This window comes from Galendromus occidentalis, unplaced genomic scaffold (assembly GCF_000255335.2).
Source record: "Galendromus occidentalis unplaced genomic scaffold, Mocc_1.1 scf7180000077487, whole genome shotgun sequence".
In the NCBI taxonomy this organism is placed as follows: domain Eukaryota; kingdom Metazoa; phylum Arthropoda; class Arachnida; order Mesostigmata; family Phytoseiidae; genus Galendromus; species Galendromus occidentalis.
In genome coordinates this window covers 148,254-167,955 of record NW_003805475.1, presented here as the reverse complement: position 1 = coordinate 167,955, position 19,702 = coordinate 148,254, and the positions used below count along the sequence as shown (strand labels likewise).

The window sequence follows — 19,702 nt, the reverse complement described above, 5'->3', positions numbered from 1 at the left end:
CTCTCAATGTTGTACCTTCCTAGAGCGCCTGCTGAGTGGTCTGCCCGGCGGTCCGTTGACCAACCGACCGGCGGTCCGAGCCAGCGAGCAACTGTCTGAATGGCGGCCGCTTCGCCTGCTTGTCCCCTGTGGTCGCGATGGGTTTTCGTTTTTTTTTGTTTCCAGCTACTGGCCGAGTCGCTTCGGTCGTGAGCACCGGAGACCCGTGTCAACGACTCAGACCTTAGGGTTCCGCGACCGGCCAACTCTGTAGCATTGTACCTCCTTCACCGGTGTTGGTAGCGCTGTCGTTGGGCAAGCTGCATTTCCTCTTGGATACCACAAGTGAAACAATGATTCACGCCGGAGAGTTCTGACCGGAGTTGCTTCTCGCTGGCGGTTCCTGATGACTGAGTCTTTCCGCTCCTGGTACTATTAGCACGATCGCTGATTGAGCGAGTCGAAGTTTTCTCCCAGGACTTCGCACATGTCCCGTTCTGCTCATGTGGTAGAGCACACGACCTGCTCACGACCACTTAGAGTTCTATTAGTCCGTCAGAATCACGATAGCGCACTAGATTCGGGTGTCCATCGCCGCACCGCGCACACCGAATTACGAGCGGCGCCGGACTGGCAAGAGCTCAAGCGTCGATATAGCCATCCGCGCGGCTACATAGCTCTCCGTGATCAAATCACTTCCAGGCTTGATTGGGCTCAGTTCGGAATTCCGGAATTTCGCCTATCGGAAGTCGCCGAAACTCAGCCGATAGCCTGTCAAGATATCAGAGAGCTCGATCTGGCTCTCCCGAACGTGGCCTGCCGCCAGGAGGAGACAGAGCGCTCCTGGCTTCGTAGCGCAACGTGTTTACCGCCGGAGCGTGGCGACGGATGGAGACTAGGGAAGGGTCTATCAGGAAAGGGTCTCGAACCCTCCTCCGCGGGGCACATTCGCCATCCGACTTTATGATGAACAGCTGAACTATTCATCGACTGTCTCGGTCGTTTTCCTGTTCATAGGGTTTTGATCGATGGCTCAATTAGTTCGTGACTATTTCCTCGTCCGACGTGGCTCGACAGATCTATTTCTTCCGTGGAAAGGAACCGTCTCGGACGGGATCGCGCAACACTTGTCAACCGCGGTCAACAAATATTGACCCGGTCGCGCTGCGAACAAGACGACGCGACGCAGCCGCGTGCGCGGTTGCACTGATAGATAGGGTTCTATGGAGGCCAAGGAAGACGTTCACAACATGTGATACGACTTGCCTGAATGATGCTGGCAATCGTCCGTTGGAAGAAACGGAGGTTTGTTCTCAGGTTCCACTTCTCACACCTCATCACGCCAGCCGCTCGATCTGCGGACTCTGAACCCGACTGAAATGGCACTCTCGGTATCGCGAGAGAGTAAATTATCAATTATCACCAATGTTGTCAATCCAGACTTCGAATCCAAAACGTAGGCGCAACAACCCGATGAAAAAGCACGCCATCGCTCTCCCCCGGAATATTCAGATGGGCCATTAGGTGCACCAGGCGAATCGCCGAGACTCGGGAGCTCTGAGCGAGTTGATCACCCGCCTCACGAGCCGCCGGTCTAGACATAGGGTTCGTGGAAATCGATGAGGCTCTTCCTGTGGAAGACGCGCTCATGAGAAATACTTTGTAAACCTGGCCGGTCGCCTCTCGGTCGCCCGGGAGGACAACATTGGCTCGCGGTTTATGGTCTCGGCTTGTTAGAAGATGCCGACTGTGAGTGAAAACTCGAACCACAGCGATGCGACGCCTGGCAAATGCTCGGGGAAGCCGTGACTCGATATTCGTCATCGGGCGGGTTTGAGCTCGTGGAACATCATGAATCATGAGTCGTGAGGTCCGTTCGAACAACGTAACGACCGCAGGGCAGACACCAGGGTGAGGAGCGGACCGGCACGCCGTTGCCGGACGGTCGGACGGCTGCTTAAGATTCTAGAGCGTTCTCCAGCGACCAATCATGACGGTGACTCGTTGCCTCCAGGAGCACCGAGTCTTTGGAGATAGTTTCGCTTTCGCGCTGCATTCATGCAAAATCTCGGGACCGACCGATTGCTCAAGGAGCCGCATGTCCTGAGTTCTGCACTTCCTGGCGGGAAGTTTTTCCTTCATGCGGCTCATGCTGCGTTCGTGAGTTTCTTCAGGATGGCGTGATATCGCCCCGGCTCCGCGTATTCAATTGGTGACGCTGGAAAACTCACTATTCGCTGTCCTGTCAATCAAAGCCGAGGCGCCGGATATTCCCGGCTCCATCGATGATCGCTGGCTCTCCCTTACGACCCGACAGAGCATCACTGTGAGGACTCGAGTCGTAGAGCTAGACGATCGAGAATGATGTCGACGGGAGCCGAGATTACCGGCTAAGATGCATCTCTTCGGCGCAAGATATTGGGAGTCATTAGACTGAGCGGTGCGGTGAGGGAATTCAGAAGCGTCTTCGATCAATTCATATCCGTGCGGATGGAGTGCCGAAGGTCTTTCGTGGATCAAACTCCCGAGAGGACGATCTGGCCTCCAAGGGAGACTGGATGAGTGAATTTTCAGGGAATAGCGACCACCTTCGATGTGGTGAGGGCGGAATCTTCGCTCCTTTCCCGCAGGCATATGGCATCTCGACTGGGACCGTGTTAGATGCTGGGGGGAATTCTTTTCCGGACGACTCGCTGAGGGAAAACCCTCCCCGGACCAGGGTCGGCCTTGAATATGAAGGGATAGTATTGACATGGGCGAGGATCGATATACAGTAAAAGCTCGTTACTACGAACACGAAGTGACCGACGAAACTGATTCGTTGTACCGAGTTTTCGCTGTAACGAATGCCGCTCAACACTATCCCTATGGCGAACTGGCCAATGCAGGAGAAATTCCTTGTTCATGTACCGAGAAATTCGTTGTAATGGGGGTCGTTATAAGGAGCTTTTACTGTAAAACCATAAACCTCAATTTGAGACGTCATCGACGTGAAACCGGCGAGCTCAAACCTCTCCTACAGTAATTGTGGAAAGCCCCCTGAAGAAGCGTAGGCGATCGACGTGTCGGAAGCTCATGATTCATGGCGTTCAACAATCTCCGCGGAAACGCCGAGATCCGTGAGAGAATTATTGATTCTGCCTAAGATTCGAAGCGACGTGAGACCGGAAGACTGGACTTTCCAGAACACGACAATCCCAAGTTTGGCACGGGAATTGAAAGAGTTGGATCCGGTGATGATTCCTTGGGTCTGGGCAGATACCCCTTCCTATAGAACGCGACAATGAAGCTTAAAATGTTTCGTTGGTTGCACCGATTCGAGACTGTTGCATTGGTCCCATGCACACATCACAAGACACGTGTCCGCGTGTGTATACCTCTCCTGTAATTTTCAATAATCTCAAGGAGGTAGAGTGGGCCCCACATAACTTGAGCGACGCGATCTCCACGTACTCTGCGCTCGAAAAGCTGGGCAACTGCGGTGGTTCGTTGCCGCTCGCGACTGCAGCAGCAATTCTAATTGCTGCCAAAGTCTTGGAAACGAGACGCGAGCCACGATCATCTCGGGAGTGGTCGTTAACTCCAGTGTTTCCCCGGCTCCTTCACAGATTTATCGATCATATACGATCGACTTGAACAAAGTTTCGTTGCTCCATATCGGGGCGTTCGCCGAACTAGTGACTCTCTCTACCTCTGAACATGGAAACTCACTTGTCTTCGACAGCATTCTTCTTAGACTGAGTAGAAGAAGAAAATGATTTAACTGATTCCAGCCAGCGATAGCTGTAGAGTTATTATCGGAGAGGAGCAGAAAACTCGAAGACTTCCTCATAGCTTATCCGACTTTCTGTTATTGCCTCACGCAAGCAATAACACGAAAATTGAGTTTTCAGAATTGGACAAAATGCCGACACGCTTAGTTTCGCCCACGCATTCCACGGTTCTCCTAAGACGCCTCGTAGAGGCCAAATCACGGAACATCAATCCGAAGAGATAGCTGCATTCAGTTTCTTAGACGCGAAACCTTCGACACGGGATCTCATGGAGGCGGGATCCGCGATGAGTCTCTCATGCGCCGACATCTCTCATATGGAGTCTCTAATGACTCAAGAGTGCGTGTGGACTCGGGGAGCGGCGATGGGAATCAATATCTTACTCGCGTATTCTCTTATCAGAGGGCTCGACTATATTCGGCTCTGCGTCTCTGCTCTTGCATTTTCCGATCCTTTGATTGACACGCGGTCTCGACGCCTCATTGTTCGGGAACCATGCGTTGGGAGTCTTTCAGATTCCTCGAGATGATTGCAGATAGCCTGGATCATTCGGAAGGCAAGAGCAGCAAAACATATCCAGGTTCGCGAAGACACCGTCAGTGCCCAGTGATACAGAACCCGACTTTCCCAGAGGAGGATCATCGTGGAAGCCCGCTCGGATCGAATCTATTGCAGGGGCTCCTCTACTTCTGAAAACTCGATTCTTATCGTTGCTTGATCAAGGAAAGAGCGGAGATCCAAAATTAAACAGTTCTTGTTGCTTCGGCGATGTAGATGGTCCTCTAGAGAAGGAAACCATAGACATGTGGGTAGCTGCTTTTCCCTCGGCGGTCTCTGCTCGGCTCTGGATGCCGTCAACAAAGTAGAAGGATTCGTCGGCATTGTTGTTTTGTTCTCCTCAGAATATTACCTCAACTTTCATACCACTTTCGGGCGACGTGATGCCAAGATCCCGACGCAGCGCTGCGGAGTAGACGTGAGTCGTTCTAATGGCGAAGGGGGAGTTGGAAACGCATTGTGACCCTTTTACGGGGCCGCTCTGACGGCGTGTTTGGACTTTTCTTCTCATTTCCCCGCGGAATCACTCAGGGAGAGGGGGCTCGTGTTCTCTTGAACGCATGTTCGGAAAATGATCGGATAAAACATGAGAATTTTCGAAGCTTCACCTTGTCATATATCGGCGTTCGGGATCCCGGGATCCCCGGATTAATATAATATCTCTTCCCATTCGGCAAACTCGCTGCGGAGGAGGAGCAGCAATATCATTCGGAGCCAAGGAAACGTCTCGGGTGAGCTTCGGCTATACCACCCGCTATGTCGTCAAGGTAGCGCTAGATAGAACCGGAAGGCTTCCTAGGAGCGAGGTTTCTCTCGGGTCATCGGGTGCGAGATCGACTTGCGCTTCACCACGCCAGATTTTATCAGCTGGGAGTGTTGAGTTGAGTCTTCGCAGCGGACCGAAGCGTTTCCCCGCTCGATTGGTTGAAAGAAGAAGCCATCATAAAACTTGGCATCGTGGCTCGACGTCTCCCGAAAGAATTCGTATACATCCATTCTTGCATGCGGAGGCAGACTTTGCCCAACTGTTGTGTGTTCTCTCATATTCTCAGGTAGCCGATCGGCTCCGGTGGGCGATCGCTGGAGGACAGCTGGCCTGAGCGTTGAGAGGCGGAAATGAAACTGTCGTCTGCCGTGGAAGAGGACACGGCGCATGAGGATCCGCGCATCGATATACTCGATTCCACACACAGGAGTAGGGGCCGGGGGCTAGGAGGAAAAGTGGCAGAGAGAACCGTCTCACCTCGATGTTCTATCCCGGGTTAGAGAATATCGGCAGGATATCCTACGGCAGGAGAGGGAGTTGTTTTCCGAGATGATCGGAACTCCAGCCCGGTGAAGCGAGTCGCGGGAGTGGGCTAATAGTCGCAACGGGTTCACTCGTGCCCCGGATTGCCCCTAATGGCAAAAGCGGCAGTATTTGATGGGTCATAAATGCCGAAGATGTGGGAGAAGCGATATCTTCACCCTGTCCGCTCGCCCAGCATCCAACCCTCGCAACGCTGGGAGCCCGTATCGAATGAGCTCAGAGAGTTAAGAGACGTCTTGCGGAAGCTTGAGCGTCGGCTCGCTCCCTCGACGATTTCGGACGAAACGTGCGTGATTGACGAGGCGGCATTATTTTTCTCTTCGTCCGGAATGCGATAGTATTGACCGGGGGACAATGAGTTTTCTAAGCCGTTCACTGATCAGTTTTTCTGTCTGCAGATAAATCCAGCAACCCTCCGATCTCGAGACTGCACTGATGTCATCACCAAAAGGTATATTGTCGTTTTGTTCTTTCTATTTATCATTCCGATAGTTCTGCGGTTTGCGCCGCCACCTCGGCGTGAGGGCTGGAAGCAGTTACCCGAAAGCTCCTCTGAAGTCTCGCACAAGCCCATCCGGAGAACATCTCCCATCATCCGCTCCGAGCATGCGATGTGTATTTATTGTTCTCTAATTGTTAGAGACCTCTGAGCGAGCGAGGGGACGTCTGACCTCTGACGCTTCCGATCTCAGCCTCCAATAGGCCTTGGCTCCGTGGATCGCCAACTGATTATCTCCACCCCAAGGTCCCTGGAAAAGCGAAGTTCGCCTATTGTTTGGCGGGTGGTTCGCCGAGAGCTCACCCTCCCAGGGTAGCAACCAAATATCCTATTCATCGGAATCGTCTTCTCGGAGCTCGCGCGATTCCGGTCGTCTCCTCAGCTTTGGCGCTCTCAGACTCCAAGAATTCCTCTAAGACCTTCAAGGGGAAAGTAGGTACGAAGTCAAGTCAGTCATCAGTCCATCACGAACAAGGTACCGCACTGAATCTCGATGGACAATGACCGCATCGCGCTCACCTGATAAGGTGTCGGCCCCATTAGACTGGGAGGGGTTTCGGTCCAAAAGAGCCCTTCATGCGGAGGCTAGATCATTGTCGATTTTCGGGTAAATGACAGTACTGACTCCATCCACGTTCCGACTAAATGACGCTCGTCCGCAGGTGGTCCCGGCCAGGACGACGCAGAGCGTTCCATGCCCCGCACTGTAACGTGTTCAGCGCCAGAGTGAGGTATCGGGTAGAGCCCAGGGAAGGGTCCATCGGGAAAGGGACTCAACCCCTCCTCCACAAAGGACATCAAATATTCGACTCTACGACGGAAGGAGCATTCATCGCCCACTTCGGTCCCTTACTTATTAAGGGGCGTCTCGATCAATGAGCCAATAAACAAATCCTCCGGAAATGCCTTCTCCGATAAGAATGAAGACATTGAAGTCTGGAGGATAAGCTTCTGCACCGAAAACGAACATAAGTGTTGGAAAATTCCCATCCTACGCATCGCATTTTCCGGCGTATCGCGCGCTTGCCCATCATCTCCATTGAAAGGATTTTCTCTAACTGAACAAACGAGGCGCATAACCTGGACTCCGATATAATTCTTCATCGCCAGAGGCGACGAGGGGCATCCATCAATACAGAGTGGAGATTCGGGCACCGGAAATCGGAAAGGAGTACGGAGTCGGCAGGAGCTTCTGGAAAGTACAAAAAAGCGACTGAGCACCCGTTCACGAGAATGCAGAAGCGGAAACGGGATCGGGTGCAGACGAGACGAAGATGTCGTCGGATGCGCTCACGTTTCGAGCCTTTTACCTCCGAAATGCAAGCGCGCGTGAATACGCGAAGCAGAGACGATATTGGGCAAAATCTTGATGAAGAGAACTTCCATGAAAATTAGTGGTTGATGATATCGAACGCAAACGTGAGGTACAAGGTATAGCATAGGGATCGGAACTACTGCCCGCGGGATAGCTCCCGTAGACTCTAGGACTGCACACGAGTCATTCATTCGTGAGCAAAACTGAGCGAGCGCCACTCACAGCCTACGATTCAGAGGCATAGCGGTTATTCTGAAGTTTCGTAGTGTCGCCACGTTCGATCCTCTTATTCGCGAGCCTTGAAATGTGCGGAAGCTGCGCTGTCCGTGAAGGAGATCATTATCGATGACGTCGGAGTAATTGAAGCCCCGCAATCATCCGATCGGGGAAAAAAGCGCTTCTAGGGATGAGTCGTCCCCAACTCTGTAAAATATTCAAATGGGCTATTCGCTCCACTCAGCTGGTTGCCGAATCTCGACAAGCATCAATATTTTGATTCCTTCCATTCAGAATCCCCTATCCGGGCACGGAAAACATTCCTGGGAATCTGTGACACTCACATCGTGGAAGTTTCGCTCATGGAAAATGCTTTGTGATTTTGGCTGGTTACGAGTCGCTCTCGCGGCACGAAAACCTTGGACGGCTTCTTATGATCTAGCCGTGGGGGAAACCGCCCAGAATCGAACTGACCGCCGCACTCGAATCCAGAGAGGTATGACCACGCATGTAAATGAGCTTGTGACCAGATCAATCGCCCTTCCGAGGAATTCATTCAGCTTTGGACTTATCATTGATCGATCAGTCGAAGCACCGATGAGTCGATAAACGAATGTGTCGGACGCTCTCTTGTCGGGAGTCACTCACGTTTTTCGCGTCGTTTTTTCCTTCCTTAAAATTCGCTAGAGTAGATTCTGACGGGGATTTTGAAGGAGAGATGAGGACTGCTGATGCATCGACCAGCCGAGGAAAATTCACCTACTTATTCACTTCATCTTCAGAGTCATCTCTCGAATCTTACCGAGAATTTCTCTGAGGATTCGCAGAGGACAAATCTTGAGCTCAAATCTTCATCAGAATTGATGGCATTCGATGTGAAGGTCATCGCGCGTATGATTATAATCATACGCGCGATGATTCCTGATAATCATCAGGGATCCGGAGGATTCTCGGAGCATCGTTTCTGGATATGTCGGCGGTCCCGCCGATGAAAAGATGATTCTGCTTTCCTGTCAATCATAGCATGCTGGATTTCCATGGCTTCATTGATAAGCGCTCGCTCTTCAGACCGAGTTGCTGTCAAGGCTCGAATAGCAGAGTGGCGACGCGGGAACTCGACGCAGGACTCCGAGGGAGGAAACTCATGGGAGCCTGCGCGTCCCCTCATGAGGATTTTCTCTCTTCCATTATTGCGATTGCACGCTTAGTGCCGCGCAATCCCCCCAAAACGTTCGGGGAGCGGATCGGCCTCAATGAATCATCAATAGCGGACGAATACATATATTTAGCTGTTCGTGACAGTGATCAGCGAAAAAGGAACAGTCTCCATCTATAAAGGTCGACAATATACGTCGGATCACGATCCCGACGTCGAGTCGCTCGATACCACAAATAGTAATAGCGGGGTGGGGGAGTCGAGGAGCTCATGGCTGAGAGCCCCGTCTCGTTCGAATGTTCCATCACTGCTGGGAAAGCATCAGGACGATATCAGAGAGCAGTGAAGGGAGATCAGTTGAGATCCGACAAGAACGAGACTCCAGCTCGTTGAACCGAATAACGGAGGTGGGCGGTCTGCAGCCACAACGGGTTTCCCCATTTCGTGGATGGCCGCCTCTTTCCGAACAGCATCAGCGGCGGCAGTTGATGGGTTGTAAATACCGGAGATGAGGGAAAAGGGAAATCTCCTTCCCTCTCCGCTGCTCTCCGCTTCCAGCGAGTGCCACGCTGTAACCCTGAAAACCCCCGTGTTAGTGCTCCTTGGAGCGTTCGGCGCAGTTCGAGCTCGAGCTGACTATCCTCTCCTCGGCGGTTCCGGACTTCACGCGTCTGAATGACAGGCGGAGATTCGGAGCCGGTAGCATCTGATCCGACCGGATCATCAGTGGATCGACCACTTCACGGAATCATCTATTTTCGAGACTCCATCTAATGGTGGTCCCTCGCACGAGAGGGTCAAGTAGTATATTGATCCGGCCCGGAAATGTAGAGATGAGGCGATAATAATAAGGGGTAGCTGTATTGAAGGTAACTCCATTGGGAGAAGAATATTAACTTTGACTCTGTCACTGATAGTATTCTAACAAATTCGTAGGATACATCGATCTTTTCTCTAGACAATCCTTCCGACCGGGAGCGAACAAGAATTCATCAGTCTTATTCTTGTCGATTGCATCCGGGTAGAATGAGGCTTTTCAGAGCTCCCCGTGGTGGCGCCTCGTGGGATCGACGGACATCCTCCTCGAGTCCCGGCGCACGGATGAGTAAGAAGAAGATTTGATACGAATTAGGAGAGTACTGTGTATGCGCTGTCGAGAAATTAATAATTCGTCGGATTACTATCTCCATAAGGAGAAAAAAAGTTTAGACAAATTTCAAACGCTAATGATCCGTGCCACCTTCGGCTCATAATCCTTCAGTATACAATCGGGCTCGTTCAGCTTCTAAAACCACTTATTTTCCTTTCTTACTCTTTATACATGGTTTCCACGTCTTAAGTTCCTCCTGATTCCGCCATAACATTCATTTGTCAATCGTTCACCGAGCTAAGAAGCTGAAACACGATTTTCACCAATCGACCCTTGCTTGTCATTCGACCCATTCTGGTAGAAAAGTTATTGCTGTCATTATTGGAAAAGATGTCACAGTAGACGCGTTGAACTCTGTTTCCGAACAGATTAGTCCGGGGTTCTGCTCAGAATCCCATTGATTGGTACCGTTGATTCATTCGAAGATAGGAAGATCGACCCACGTCGGAAATATGGTGCAGATATAATTTCATGATAATTGCTCGTCAAGGTGAATTCTGTTGGTGAGCTTCGCCGATCATGAATTTTCGTCGACACTAATCATTATTGAATGAAGATTGAGAACCCTCGACTTAGGAAGTAAGGTGTTCCGCCCTTTCGGTGAGCGTTTGCCCTGGTACGGATACATAGAAATAATGCTAAAACGTCTCATGATTTGTCTCTTCTGAAGTGTACCGGTCCGAGATTTGTATAAGTAGTGTCCTGCTTGCCGGGACGCAGGATCAATTCGACTAAACATTTTGGTTGCTACGAAAGGCACCTGCAAGTGATAAGGTCTCCGTTGGCGAAGTACATCTCTGTCTAAGAAATGCCTCGAGAAGTAACGCACGACTAGTACTTTCACCGCTCCGACTCTTTACCTAGGTTCCACTGAATTTACAGCACCCCGCTGTTCCTGGTCGGGGTCTTTTCGCTAATTAATTATTGATGATAGCAAGGGATCGGATCCTTCCTCCGTGACCATCATTTCATCATAGGTTCCCGTGAGTAGGGTGCAGGTTGTGCCAGGACTCGAGCTCCCCATGCCTGACGAAGGACTACTCGGATCATCAGCTGATGGTTCTCGTTTGACGTAGAACTCCGACGTCCAAGGGGAGGGCGTTGGCGACGAACAACGTACCATGGCCGTCGATGTTGTGACAGGTCCTTGCGCGTTTGCAACCTAGAAACGAAGAGTCGCATCGTTGAGTGATAGCTCTCAGGAAATTTTGTACCGGGAGAATTGTTTCGGATTTGTCTCGCTAAATCGTAAGTCTGTAGCTCCGATTCGGCCAATGATCGTCGCACGCGTGATTTGAACGGCATCTTCGAAGCGTAGACGTCATCTAGAGAACTCGCGAGCGGTATCTCTATTCCGCGCGCTCCCGCCATTCGGTTTTGTCGACAATGCTCTCTTGATCCTCAGAGTTCCGGGAGAGTGAGTCGGTTCCGCGATATTCGTAAAAGGTCGCCATTGTAGGTCAAAGCCTGGGAGACAATTCAGGTGTTCGGGAAAGCGCGAAGCAGCCACGCCGCGATTGAATCCCCGGACTTATTCCATAGCCTGACCGCTCTTAGGGGGATGGAAGCCCGGCTCAAGCATTGAAGTCGGCGAGTACAGACATGATCGATCGAATCTCGTGTCGCTGAGGAGAGGTCGGATTGAGGGATAGGAATACCGGTTCGTTTTCATAATTAGAGCGTGGAACCGGGAAGCACGAGGTCGTACCCTCCTCCATCAACAATGGCAAATACCTTTGGCGCCCTCTACAGAGCGTTTCGCGCAACCGCTAAGAAAACACAGAATAAAGAGAGGGTTCGCCCGGCGATTCAAGTTGGCCCCGCTTCAGTTTGCTTTGAGCCTTCGACACGATGGGCCGGCCAATTGAAGGCCGGGCAGCTCTTCTGGTCTACATTCTCGTGATAACGCTGCTCATTCTTTCGATTGTGAACTTCTGCTTCACGTTGTTAATTTTCGGAGTGCTACGAGTTGGGCCATCCGGCATGAGCGGACTCGAGTTTTTACCCGACGAGAACCTCATGTGGTTTCTTCAACGCACCGATATTCAATCGATTGTTGCTCACAGATCGAAAATCAGCTCTTTCAAAGGACAGGACCTCAACATCGTTGGCGAGAACAGCGATGTCGTCCTGAACGCCGGGGCTGAACTCCGAGTCGGACCGCGCGCGACTCGAGTAAGTCGAGTCGAGGAAATGCGTGTCGTGAGTCCGAAAACGGGGAAAACCGTGTTTTCGACAGACTTTAAAAATTTCAAAATTCCCAAAGGAGTTCCTAATCTCAGTGTGAGCGAGGCACACGTCAAGAAAATCAGGAGTCCGTTCAACGAGTCGCTGCTGATCACTTCTGAGAAACAAGTCTACCTCAAGGGAAATGCCGGCGTGCACATCAAGTCGAAGAACATCTCTGTCCGAGCTGCTCAAGACATCCATTTGAAAAGTGTTCACGGTAAAGTCGTCCTGGACGCCAAGCAAATCATATTCAACATAGCGGATATGCAATCCCCCGAACCGGGCCCTCCTCAGTACCGATTGTGTGTTTGCGGCTCGAACGGCCGCGTGTTTCGGGTTGCCGTCAGAGAGCAAGGATACACTTGCAACCACGTTCGTTTCCCAATCAGTGAGAACCCGTGCACGTAGTGTCTGCTGGAAACGCAAGGAGTGTCTTGTACAAAACCTCTATACATATCTGTTCTACGTTGGTTACTTCTACTACAGCTCATGAGCTCGATGTATAAATTTTTTATGAATAGATCTCATTTTCTCTCGTTGAGGATATCTGTTTCCCATGAGCGAACGTCAAAAGTTCAAGTGCAAATGCGAGGAATCAGGTGATGGAGTTCACGGCAGGCCAACCGATTGATTCGTCTGCCGACTCGATCGTGAAAAAATGAGGTGTGGCTGTCACCCGAAATCGTCATGACCGCAGTGATTTCCTCCGATGTCCTCGGGATTATAATGAAGTGGGCTCCCGACGGATACCTACCCGAAAAGCAATACGGAAACGAATTCATCATCAACGATAAATGGTCAAGCCTGCCCTCGACAACAACAAGACCGAAAAAAATCCCGACGGGAACTGAACCCTGAGCGGACAAGTCAGCAGACTGAGATGAAGACCGACGAGAGGTACACAGAGGAGTGTGGGCAACCGACCGATCGACAGACCGCTTTCTCCGTCCGACAAGCTCGCCTGAGGCCGGTAAGCGGGCGCGTGGAAAGCAGGCTGGCTATCGTATCATATCGCATCACAGCATATCACCCCGATACACTAACTCAGTGACTGGCTCACAAGCGAACAAATACACTCCGTGCACGTATTGGCGGGCTTCTGAAGAAGCTTGCTCTTTTCCGAAGCAATATTTCGAATGATGGGACCCTGCGTCTTGTGTGCGGGACGACTCATGTGAATACGGAAGCGTGTACATATAGATTAATAATTTATTCAAATGGGGGCACTTCCAGTGAATAAACACAAATAGCCTTCAACTGCGGGGAATCGCGATGCTTGACAGCTATATGACAACATGACACAACCACAAAAATCAAATTCACGGCGATTCGTTTCCATTCGAAATACGAGTGGATAGGTGCGACAAATCATCACGGAAGCCGCGGAAAACATATCATGTCCAACTGAGCGAGGAACGAGAGACCGCACTCGTTGCGTAGGACGACCAAGCATAGCAACAATCGACATTGACCACCACGACGATAATGGAGTTTCAATTCTCTGTTCCGCGGCCGTGTTCTCACAAACTGTTGGTGAGCGTTGGAAAATAAAAGAGGGAAAAGTTAAAGCCTCAAATGTGCGTTTGGGCGCTCTCATTGTGCTGTCGGTCCCGTGCCGACTCAATACACTTGGTAGATTCCGTAAATTCTCCTTTCAGTTCATTCCACGGCATTCTATGTCCTCCTAGTTCATTCCACGGCGTTCTATGTCTTGCTCCCACAGCAGTGGCCTCGGTAATGGCAGAAGCGGCCGCGAATGCCCACCGAAGGCCCTCAAAGCGGCGCCTCAGCGCAAGCTTTGGCTTGTTCGCCCTTCATAGCATTCCCATACCGTTCTTCGGTCCCACCTCGGCCTCGAACGCCACCGCATCATCCATCGTATCGATTTCCTCATCTCCCTTCAGAAGTCCCGGCGAGCCCTCCAAATACCCAGTGGCACCACCACCCATCGCCCGTTCCGCCGTCATCGCGAAGAGCAAGAAGACGAAGCAGAGGCGGCAGCGGGAGACTTGGCGAGTCGTCGGAAGCAGCATTGGGAGAGCGGAACTAGCGAGAAGTAAGCAGAGACAGAGTCAAAGACAATCAGGCGACCATGCAAGGGTCGTTGGACCGAAACCAGTTAAACTCAGATTCGATGAGCAGGAGCGGGGTGGTGAAGGAGAGCAGGGCGGCGGCGGAGGAGGAGTTCAGCAAGTCAAATTCAAGAGTCTCACTATTTATGTACCGAACGAACAGCTACAGTTTATTACCTAAACACGCCAAACGAGGCGTGAAGCACGTCGCGCCGTGGCTGAGGGAGCGGGACAAACCCCGACGACTCAGTCAGTAAAAATCCTAGGTGCGGGAACGACGCTGACGACCGACGTCTACGACCGATGTCGACCACAACAACGACAACTATCTCGACTACAACGATCGCGGAAAAAGATATCTGGCCCGACAATATCGCCTTCGTCGTTGTCGACGTCGTCGCCATCATGGGCGAGCACCTCGGCCAGCTGCCATGTCGGGACTGACTCAGAGCTCGGATTTCGAATTACAATTCAGCAATCGGATTCAATTGTACTGATGGTTTGTTCGAAGTTGATGGCCAAAAAACATCGATGCCGCTGCTGCTGCCGCCGCCGCCGCCGATGGAGCTGGAGAATTCGCTGCTGCCGCGGCTGATGCCTCTCGCGGGGGAGCGTTCCTCACCTGAACTTCAAGTTGGTGGATTCGGACCATCAATTGCTTGTTTTGATTTTCGAGGTACTTTTGCTTCTCTTCAATCGCGCCCATGCGCTCGTTTTCCTGCTTGAGCGTCTTCAGGTAGTCTACCGTCGCTTTCAAAATAGTTCCCTGCAACAGAATCGGGCTGGTTAGGAAACACGGTGCTCAAACACGCCGTATGGGAGGTCGGTCGGGGTCGCTCTACGGACTAAAGCAGGCTCTTCGTCGAGCTGCATACCAATTCGAATATAGGCACCAATCTCTACGCTTGACAGTCTGTCTGGGGCGCGCCGGACTATTCGCAAGTAGGTACAATCGAGTCGGCGGAAGTCGTAGGTATCTTTCACTGCCCGAGTTGTTTTCGGTGAGCCGTACACCGTACTCCTTGCACCGGACAGAGAAGCGCGGGATGATGCCGAATTCCCAAACAGCGACGACGACAACGTCACTGCTATCACTTCTGTTACCAGCAGTAGTTGAGTTGTAGCTCAGGAGTTCGCTGATTACCTCGCCGAGAGGTAAGACGTATGTCAACTGCAGCCGTTCAAACAGCTGCGTCCAGCGGTCACTTACGACCTAACTAGTTCATAACCTGTCTCCGGACTAAGGCCGAACAAGCCTCTTAACAGCGTAGCGACCAATAACGCTTGTCTGCCCGCCATGCCTTGCGGGGCGCCCAAATGTCGACTACGAAGCGCTCGTCGACGTCGTCGTCTTCCTATCAGCTTATTACTACGGCTACACCTCTCTTGTGCCCCGTGTCTGTGCGAGTGAATGAGTGACTCGGTGAGCGTCGACACGATGTTCAGTCTGGCCCCACTGTCAGCAATATTCCGACGCTGTCCAGCCCCCGCCACGCCCCATCCCTCCGTCGAAAGGAGCAGCCCCGGGCGGCAACAGTCAAACGAATGAAGCAGCGTCAGGTCGGTCGGTCGGCCCGCCGGCCAAACAGCCGACTCCACGGTCAGCACCGAGCGACGGACATTTCTAACCTTTGCGGGCAGTGAGGAGGAATCTTCCTCCCGGAAGGGATTTGTCTTTGTGTTGATACCTCCTTGCCAAGCCGTCCCAGGCCCAGAACAAGCCGACGAACCTGCCGCCGCCAGTAGTCGACCGACCGATGTCCCGACCGAGCAATCCCATGCTTCCATAGGGCACAAAGATCTCGACGACCATCACTGTCAATACAAGCGAGGAGACCAGCAGCAAGTCAACCAGCTTTAATCTCGTACAGATGGCTTACCTTATTCTGACGAATATCTCGAACCAATTCGTAGTGGCGATCTGTGTTCCTCGGCAATAACGTTCCCAATTCCTTTATCCTGTCGTTGATGTTGAAACGCCGCCGTCTTTCGACTAAAAATCGCAAGAAAACGAAACGTGCTTAGAGAAATTCCCGGTAGATCCCGGCAGATCGAATGGAGAACACTGATGAATCGGTAGGTTTCGCCGAGGATGGATGTAAATACGCAGGTCCCCTCCACGAGGGGGCTCGACTGCCGTAGGAGGTCGATGCGATGCCGGGCATACCTGTAGACCCGGCGGCCGAGCAACGAGAACGGGAAGGCGAAAAGAAGGAAATGTCTCGACATCCAGCTGTTGGGGTGATAGTACAAGAACACCACGGAGCCGGACATGAGCGAGCAGGCGAGGTCAACTCACTGCGTCCAGCTGACCAGGAGCGACTTCGTCTAAAAACAGGTATCCGTCCCCTGCGCCGGACATGTTCGGCTGACACGTCCTTAGACGGACGAGGAGAGAAGATAGTGGAAAAATAATATAATTACACCTCGACGAGAAATTTCCTCCGAGAGCCCGTCGGAGTAACGACGGAATCGGTTCGCTCGAGTCGGAGAGAGCGGTCGACGCGCGGAGGCTAAAAGGGTTAGCTCGCGTCGAAGGCGAAATCCCAGTAAGATTAAGCGAGGAGAGGCAGTCAAGGAGTGTAAAAAAGATTGATGGACTTGCGGGAGGGAGAATGTTTGAATAGGCTATTCGCACCCGACCGCCGGAACGATCTCGCAACCGTCGCTGAGCCTCATCTCTGTCCCTGTCAAGGCGTCCCCGTCCGTCGGGTCCTTGTTGTCCGGAGAGGAGGGAACCCCGCTATTGAGTCTTCATTGCGCGGCATTATCTTTCCGACAAACATGATTCCAAACGGCAGCTACGCTCGCGGCGACTATCGATATCCCTCCTGTCATATGACAGAACGGCGGCCGATATTTCGATCGATTGTCAATTAAAACTGGTGGAATCGCGGATCGATGAACTTGTCGAGAGGCAATATCAGAAATGAGAACTCTTTGGAATACTCGAGTAGATTCGACGTGGGGGCCTCAGTCCCTGCGAGAGCTTCCGCGCACCGCAAAATTCCGGCCGATCCACGGGCTCCGACCGTCCCTCATTTTCAGCATCAATTGCATCGGAACGGTGCGCGGCTTTGGCCACGCACGAATCGCATGGGGAGCGTCCCGCGCTCATCGTCGATCGGAGCGAGAGGAATAATTTTCGAGACCAGTATTCTTCCCCCGATGTCGAGGTCGATGTCGCAGCGTCATGTCTCACCGGAACGCAACAGAAGGAACGCCACCGTGACTGCGACGTGAAACTCGAAACAGAAGTCTCCCGTTTGGCCATCGGGGAAAAGCAGCACCATTTGGGTGAAGAAAAGCAAAGTTCCCCCAAGACCGGCCGACACTGGCACGACGCGAGCGCGACGACGAAAGTCGACTGCGAACGACGCAAACTGATACAAATGCAGACACCAGAGACGAGGATCTGCCAAACAGTGGAAGAGATAGAGAATGATAGCTGGCGCATGGCTCGCTCCCCCAGTAGACTTTTGAGAGCATTCTCAGATTTTATTTCGGAGTAAGTGTCTGCAAGAGTTGCAATCCCGGAAATGGACTCGGACTCTGTTGCGAACTCTCCGCGGAAACACTTCCGTCGACATGAATTTCTCACCCTCGGCTCTTTGAAACCTCGACGCTAGCCTCGGCCCCGTCGGCGGCTCGAAATTCTGACGAAATGTCCTCCAGCTCGGTACCTACAGATCCCGATCGGGAGAATTAGGAGTTTCCGCAGAGGGGCTTGAACGACGCGACGCCGGCCCGACGACTTGATCGTTGCTCTATTGCTGCTGACGCGAAATCACTCTTTCGAGCATTCGAAATCGTAATTGCTCTTGCGCCGTAGCGGAGACTCCTGGTTCCGACAGGGGATAATTCGATCCGCTTCTCATGTGATCCTACCCCCGTCGATAGATCCGGCGGTGAGGACGTCGAGTTTCGTCGGGCGGAGAATTCACCAATCTTAGCGAGTTAGGCGAGAAGCCAAAGTGAAGTCCAGACGACAACGACGACATAAGGCCCGAATAAGCTTCGGTCCCACCGAGGCCCAGCGAGCTTCATCGAGCGTTCAATCCCACAATGGGCTCCCTTGCAGCCCAATGCGGCACACCCGGAACATATTTCGGCCTCCCAGCTCCCCTTCATGGACGGAAGCAAGTCACAATGCCCTGAGGGAGCTGTTTATTTTATTTGTGTTGGAATACTTCTTCTAGATTTTTAGTGGATCCATTTCTTCTCGCTTGCTCTTCTTTTCTCCTTCCCAAAGATGCTGCCTGAAACTCCCTAAGGGCTCTCGGTCTATTCTAGGCCACTCTCCAAGCAGTCAGTAACGGCGAGGCTTTCGGCGGCGGCGAGAGAGAAGGCTGGCGTCGAGTAAATCACAGTCGCGGCGGCGATCGACCTGGTCTCCGTTTGAGTTTTCTAGATTCATCCGAGCTGCTGCTGGCTTCCGAGAGCAAGTGCCGTTCGAGAACCTGTCGGCTCTTAGGACCAGATGATAACCGAGTTTTCTATCTCAATAGATGACGCATCTGCCGGCGCTCGCGAAGCCGCCATCGACGGTTACGACGACGACGACCCTATAAAACCGTGCGTCTTGACACCCCACAGGCATGGCTCGACCGGGCCGAGACCCAGTCTCAGCGACGATGTCGACGGGTATTGGAAACTTCCCGCGATGACCCGGCTGGGACACCTGCATCTTGGTTGTCAGCGCATCGTCTCGACAGCGGAATGAAAAAAAAAGTTTTCAATTCATTCAAGAAATCCGATAGAGCCGTTCCGGGAAGAATGAGCGGTGCGTCGTTCCCGGGTCTCCGAGATTTCAACCGCTGGAGAAGTCGTCTCTATTAGAGAATCATTCCTCGAAGAATGGGTGCTTTGCCGACAAATCAATCGTGTTCGGAACAGTCGTGTCCTTATTCACGAGGCGACCTCCTCTCGAACATCACGGTCCACTCCCTGTTGCCGGACAAGCGCTCGTTCGTAGCTCTTGCTGTTCGTAACGAGTGGACCCTAATCTCTTTCATGCCTCCTTGCTCCTTTACGGTATCCATCCGTTGTCGGAGGGTAGACTTTCAATCTCGCTACATCTGATAAGATCCCTCTCGACAGAAGACTCGAGCTCGCGGTGGCCATCCAACTAACCAGTCAGGCAGGCAGGCTCCTTTGAATGCCTGTAACAAAGCCCGCGATATAGCGGGTTGCATGATCGAAAATTCGAGCCGTACGGCGCACCAACCATTTTTCTCCGGCGGTCGGTCACTCCAATAGGAGTAAGGAAACATCGTCGCTCCAGGGAAAATCAGGCGGTGCTCATTATGACTCGGTCTCGGAGATCCGCTGTCGATCCATACGAGTATTTTTCTCCGGAGGACCTTGCTCGTCATTTCGCGCAGTTTCGCGAGAATCGGAATTTCGAGCTTCGCCACTTTCCTTTCCGCTCGGATAAGTGAGCCGG

General features: G+C 52.2%; 2 protein-coding genes across 2 annotated transcripts in view; one reads left to right on the top strand and one right to left on the bottom strand.

The window, feature by feature from the left end:
* Nucleotides 1-10,781: 10,781 nt before the first annotated feature.
* Nucleotides 10,782-19,702, bottom strand: part of Mitf (transcription factor Mitf) — a 36,310-nt gene continuing 27,389 nt past the window's right edge. The window contains exons 4-6 of the mRNA XM_003745961.2: nt 16,137-16,249; nt 14,879-15,022; nt 10,782-11,117 (exon numbers count right to left, since the gene is read on the bottom strand). Of these exons, the coding sequence (XP_003746009.1) occupies nt 10,869-11,117; nt 14,879-15,022; nt 16,137-16,249 (506 nt within the window). The 3' untranslated portion in view covers nt 10,782-10,868. The remainder of the gene's footprint in view (nt 11,118-14,878; nt 15,023-16,136; nt 16,250-19,702) is intronic.
* Nucleotides 11,807-12,592, top strand: Scgbeta (sarcoglycan beta). The gene has a single exon (XM_029112231.1). It carries the CDS (start codon nt 11,807-11,809, stop codon nt 12,590-12,592), a length of 786 nt encoding a protein of 261 aa, XP_028968064.1.

Excerpts from the sequence above, each read along its gene's own strand:
- Scgbeta (XM_029112231.1), top strand. The coding sequence starts at position 11,807 with ATGGGCCGGCCAATTGAAGGCCGGGCAGCTCTTCTGGTCTACATTCTC.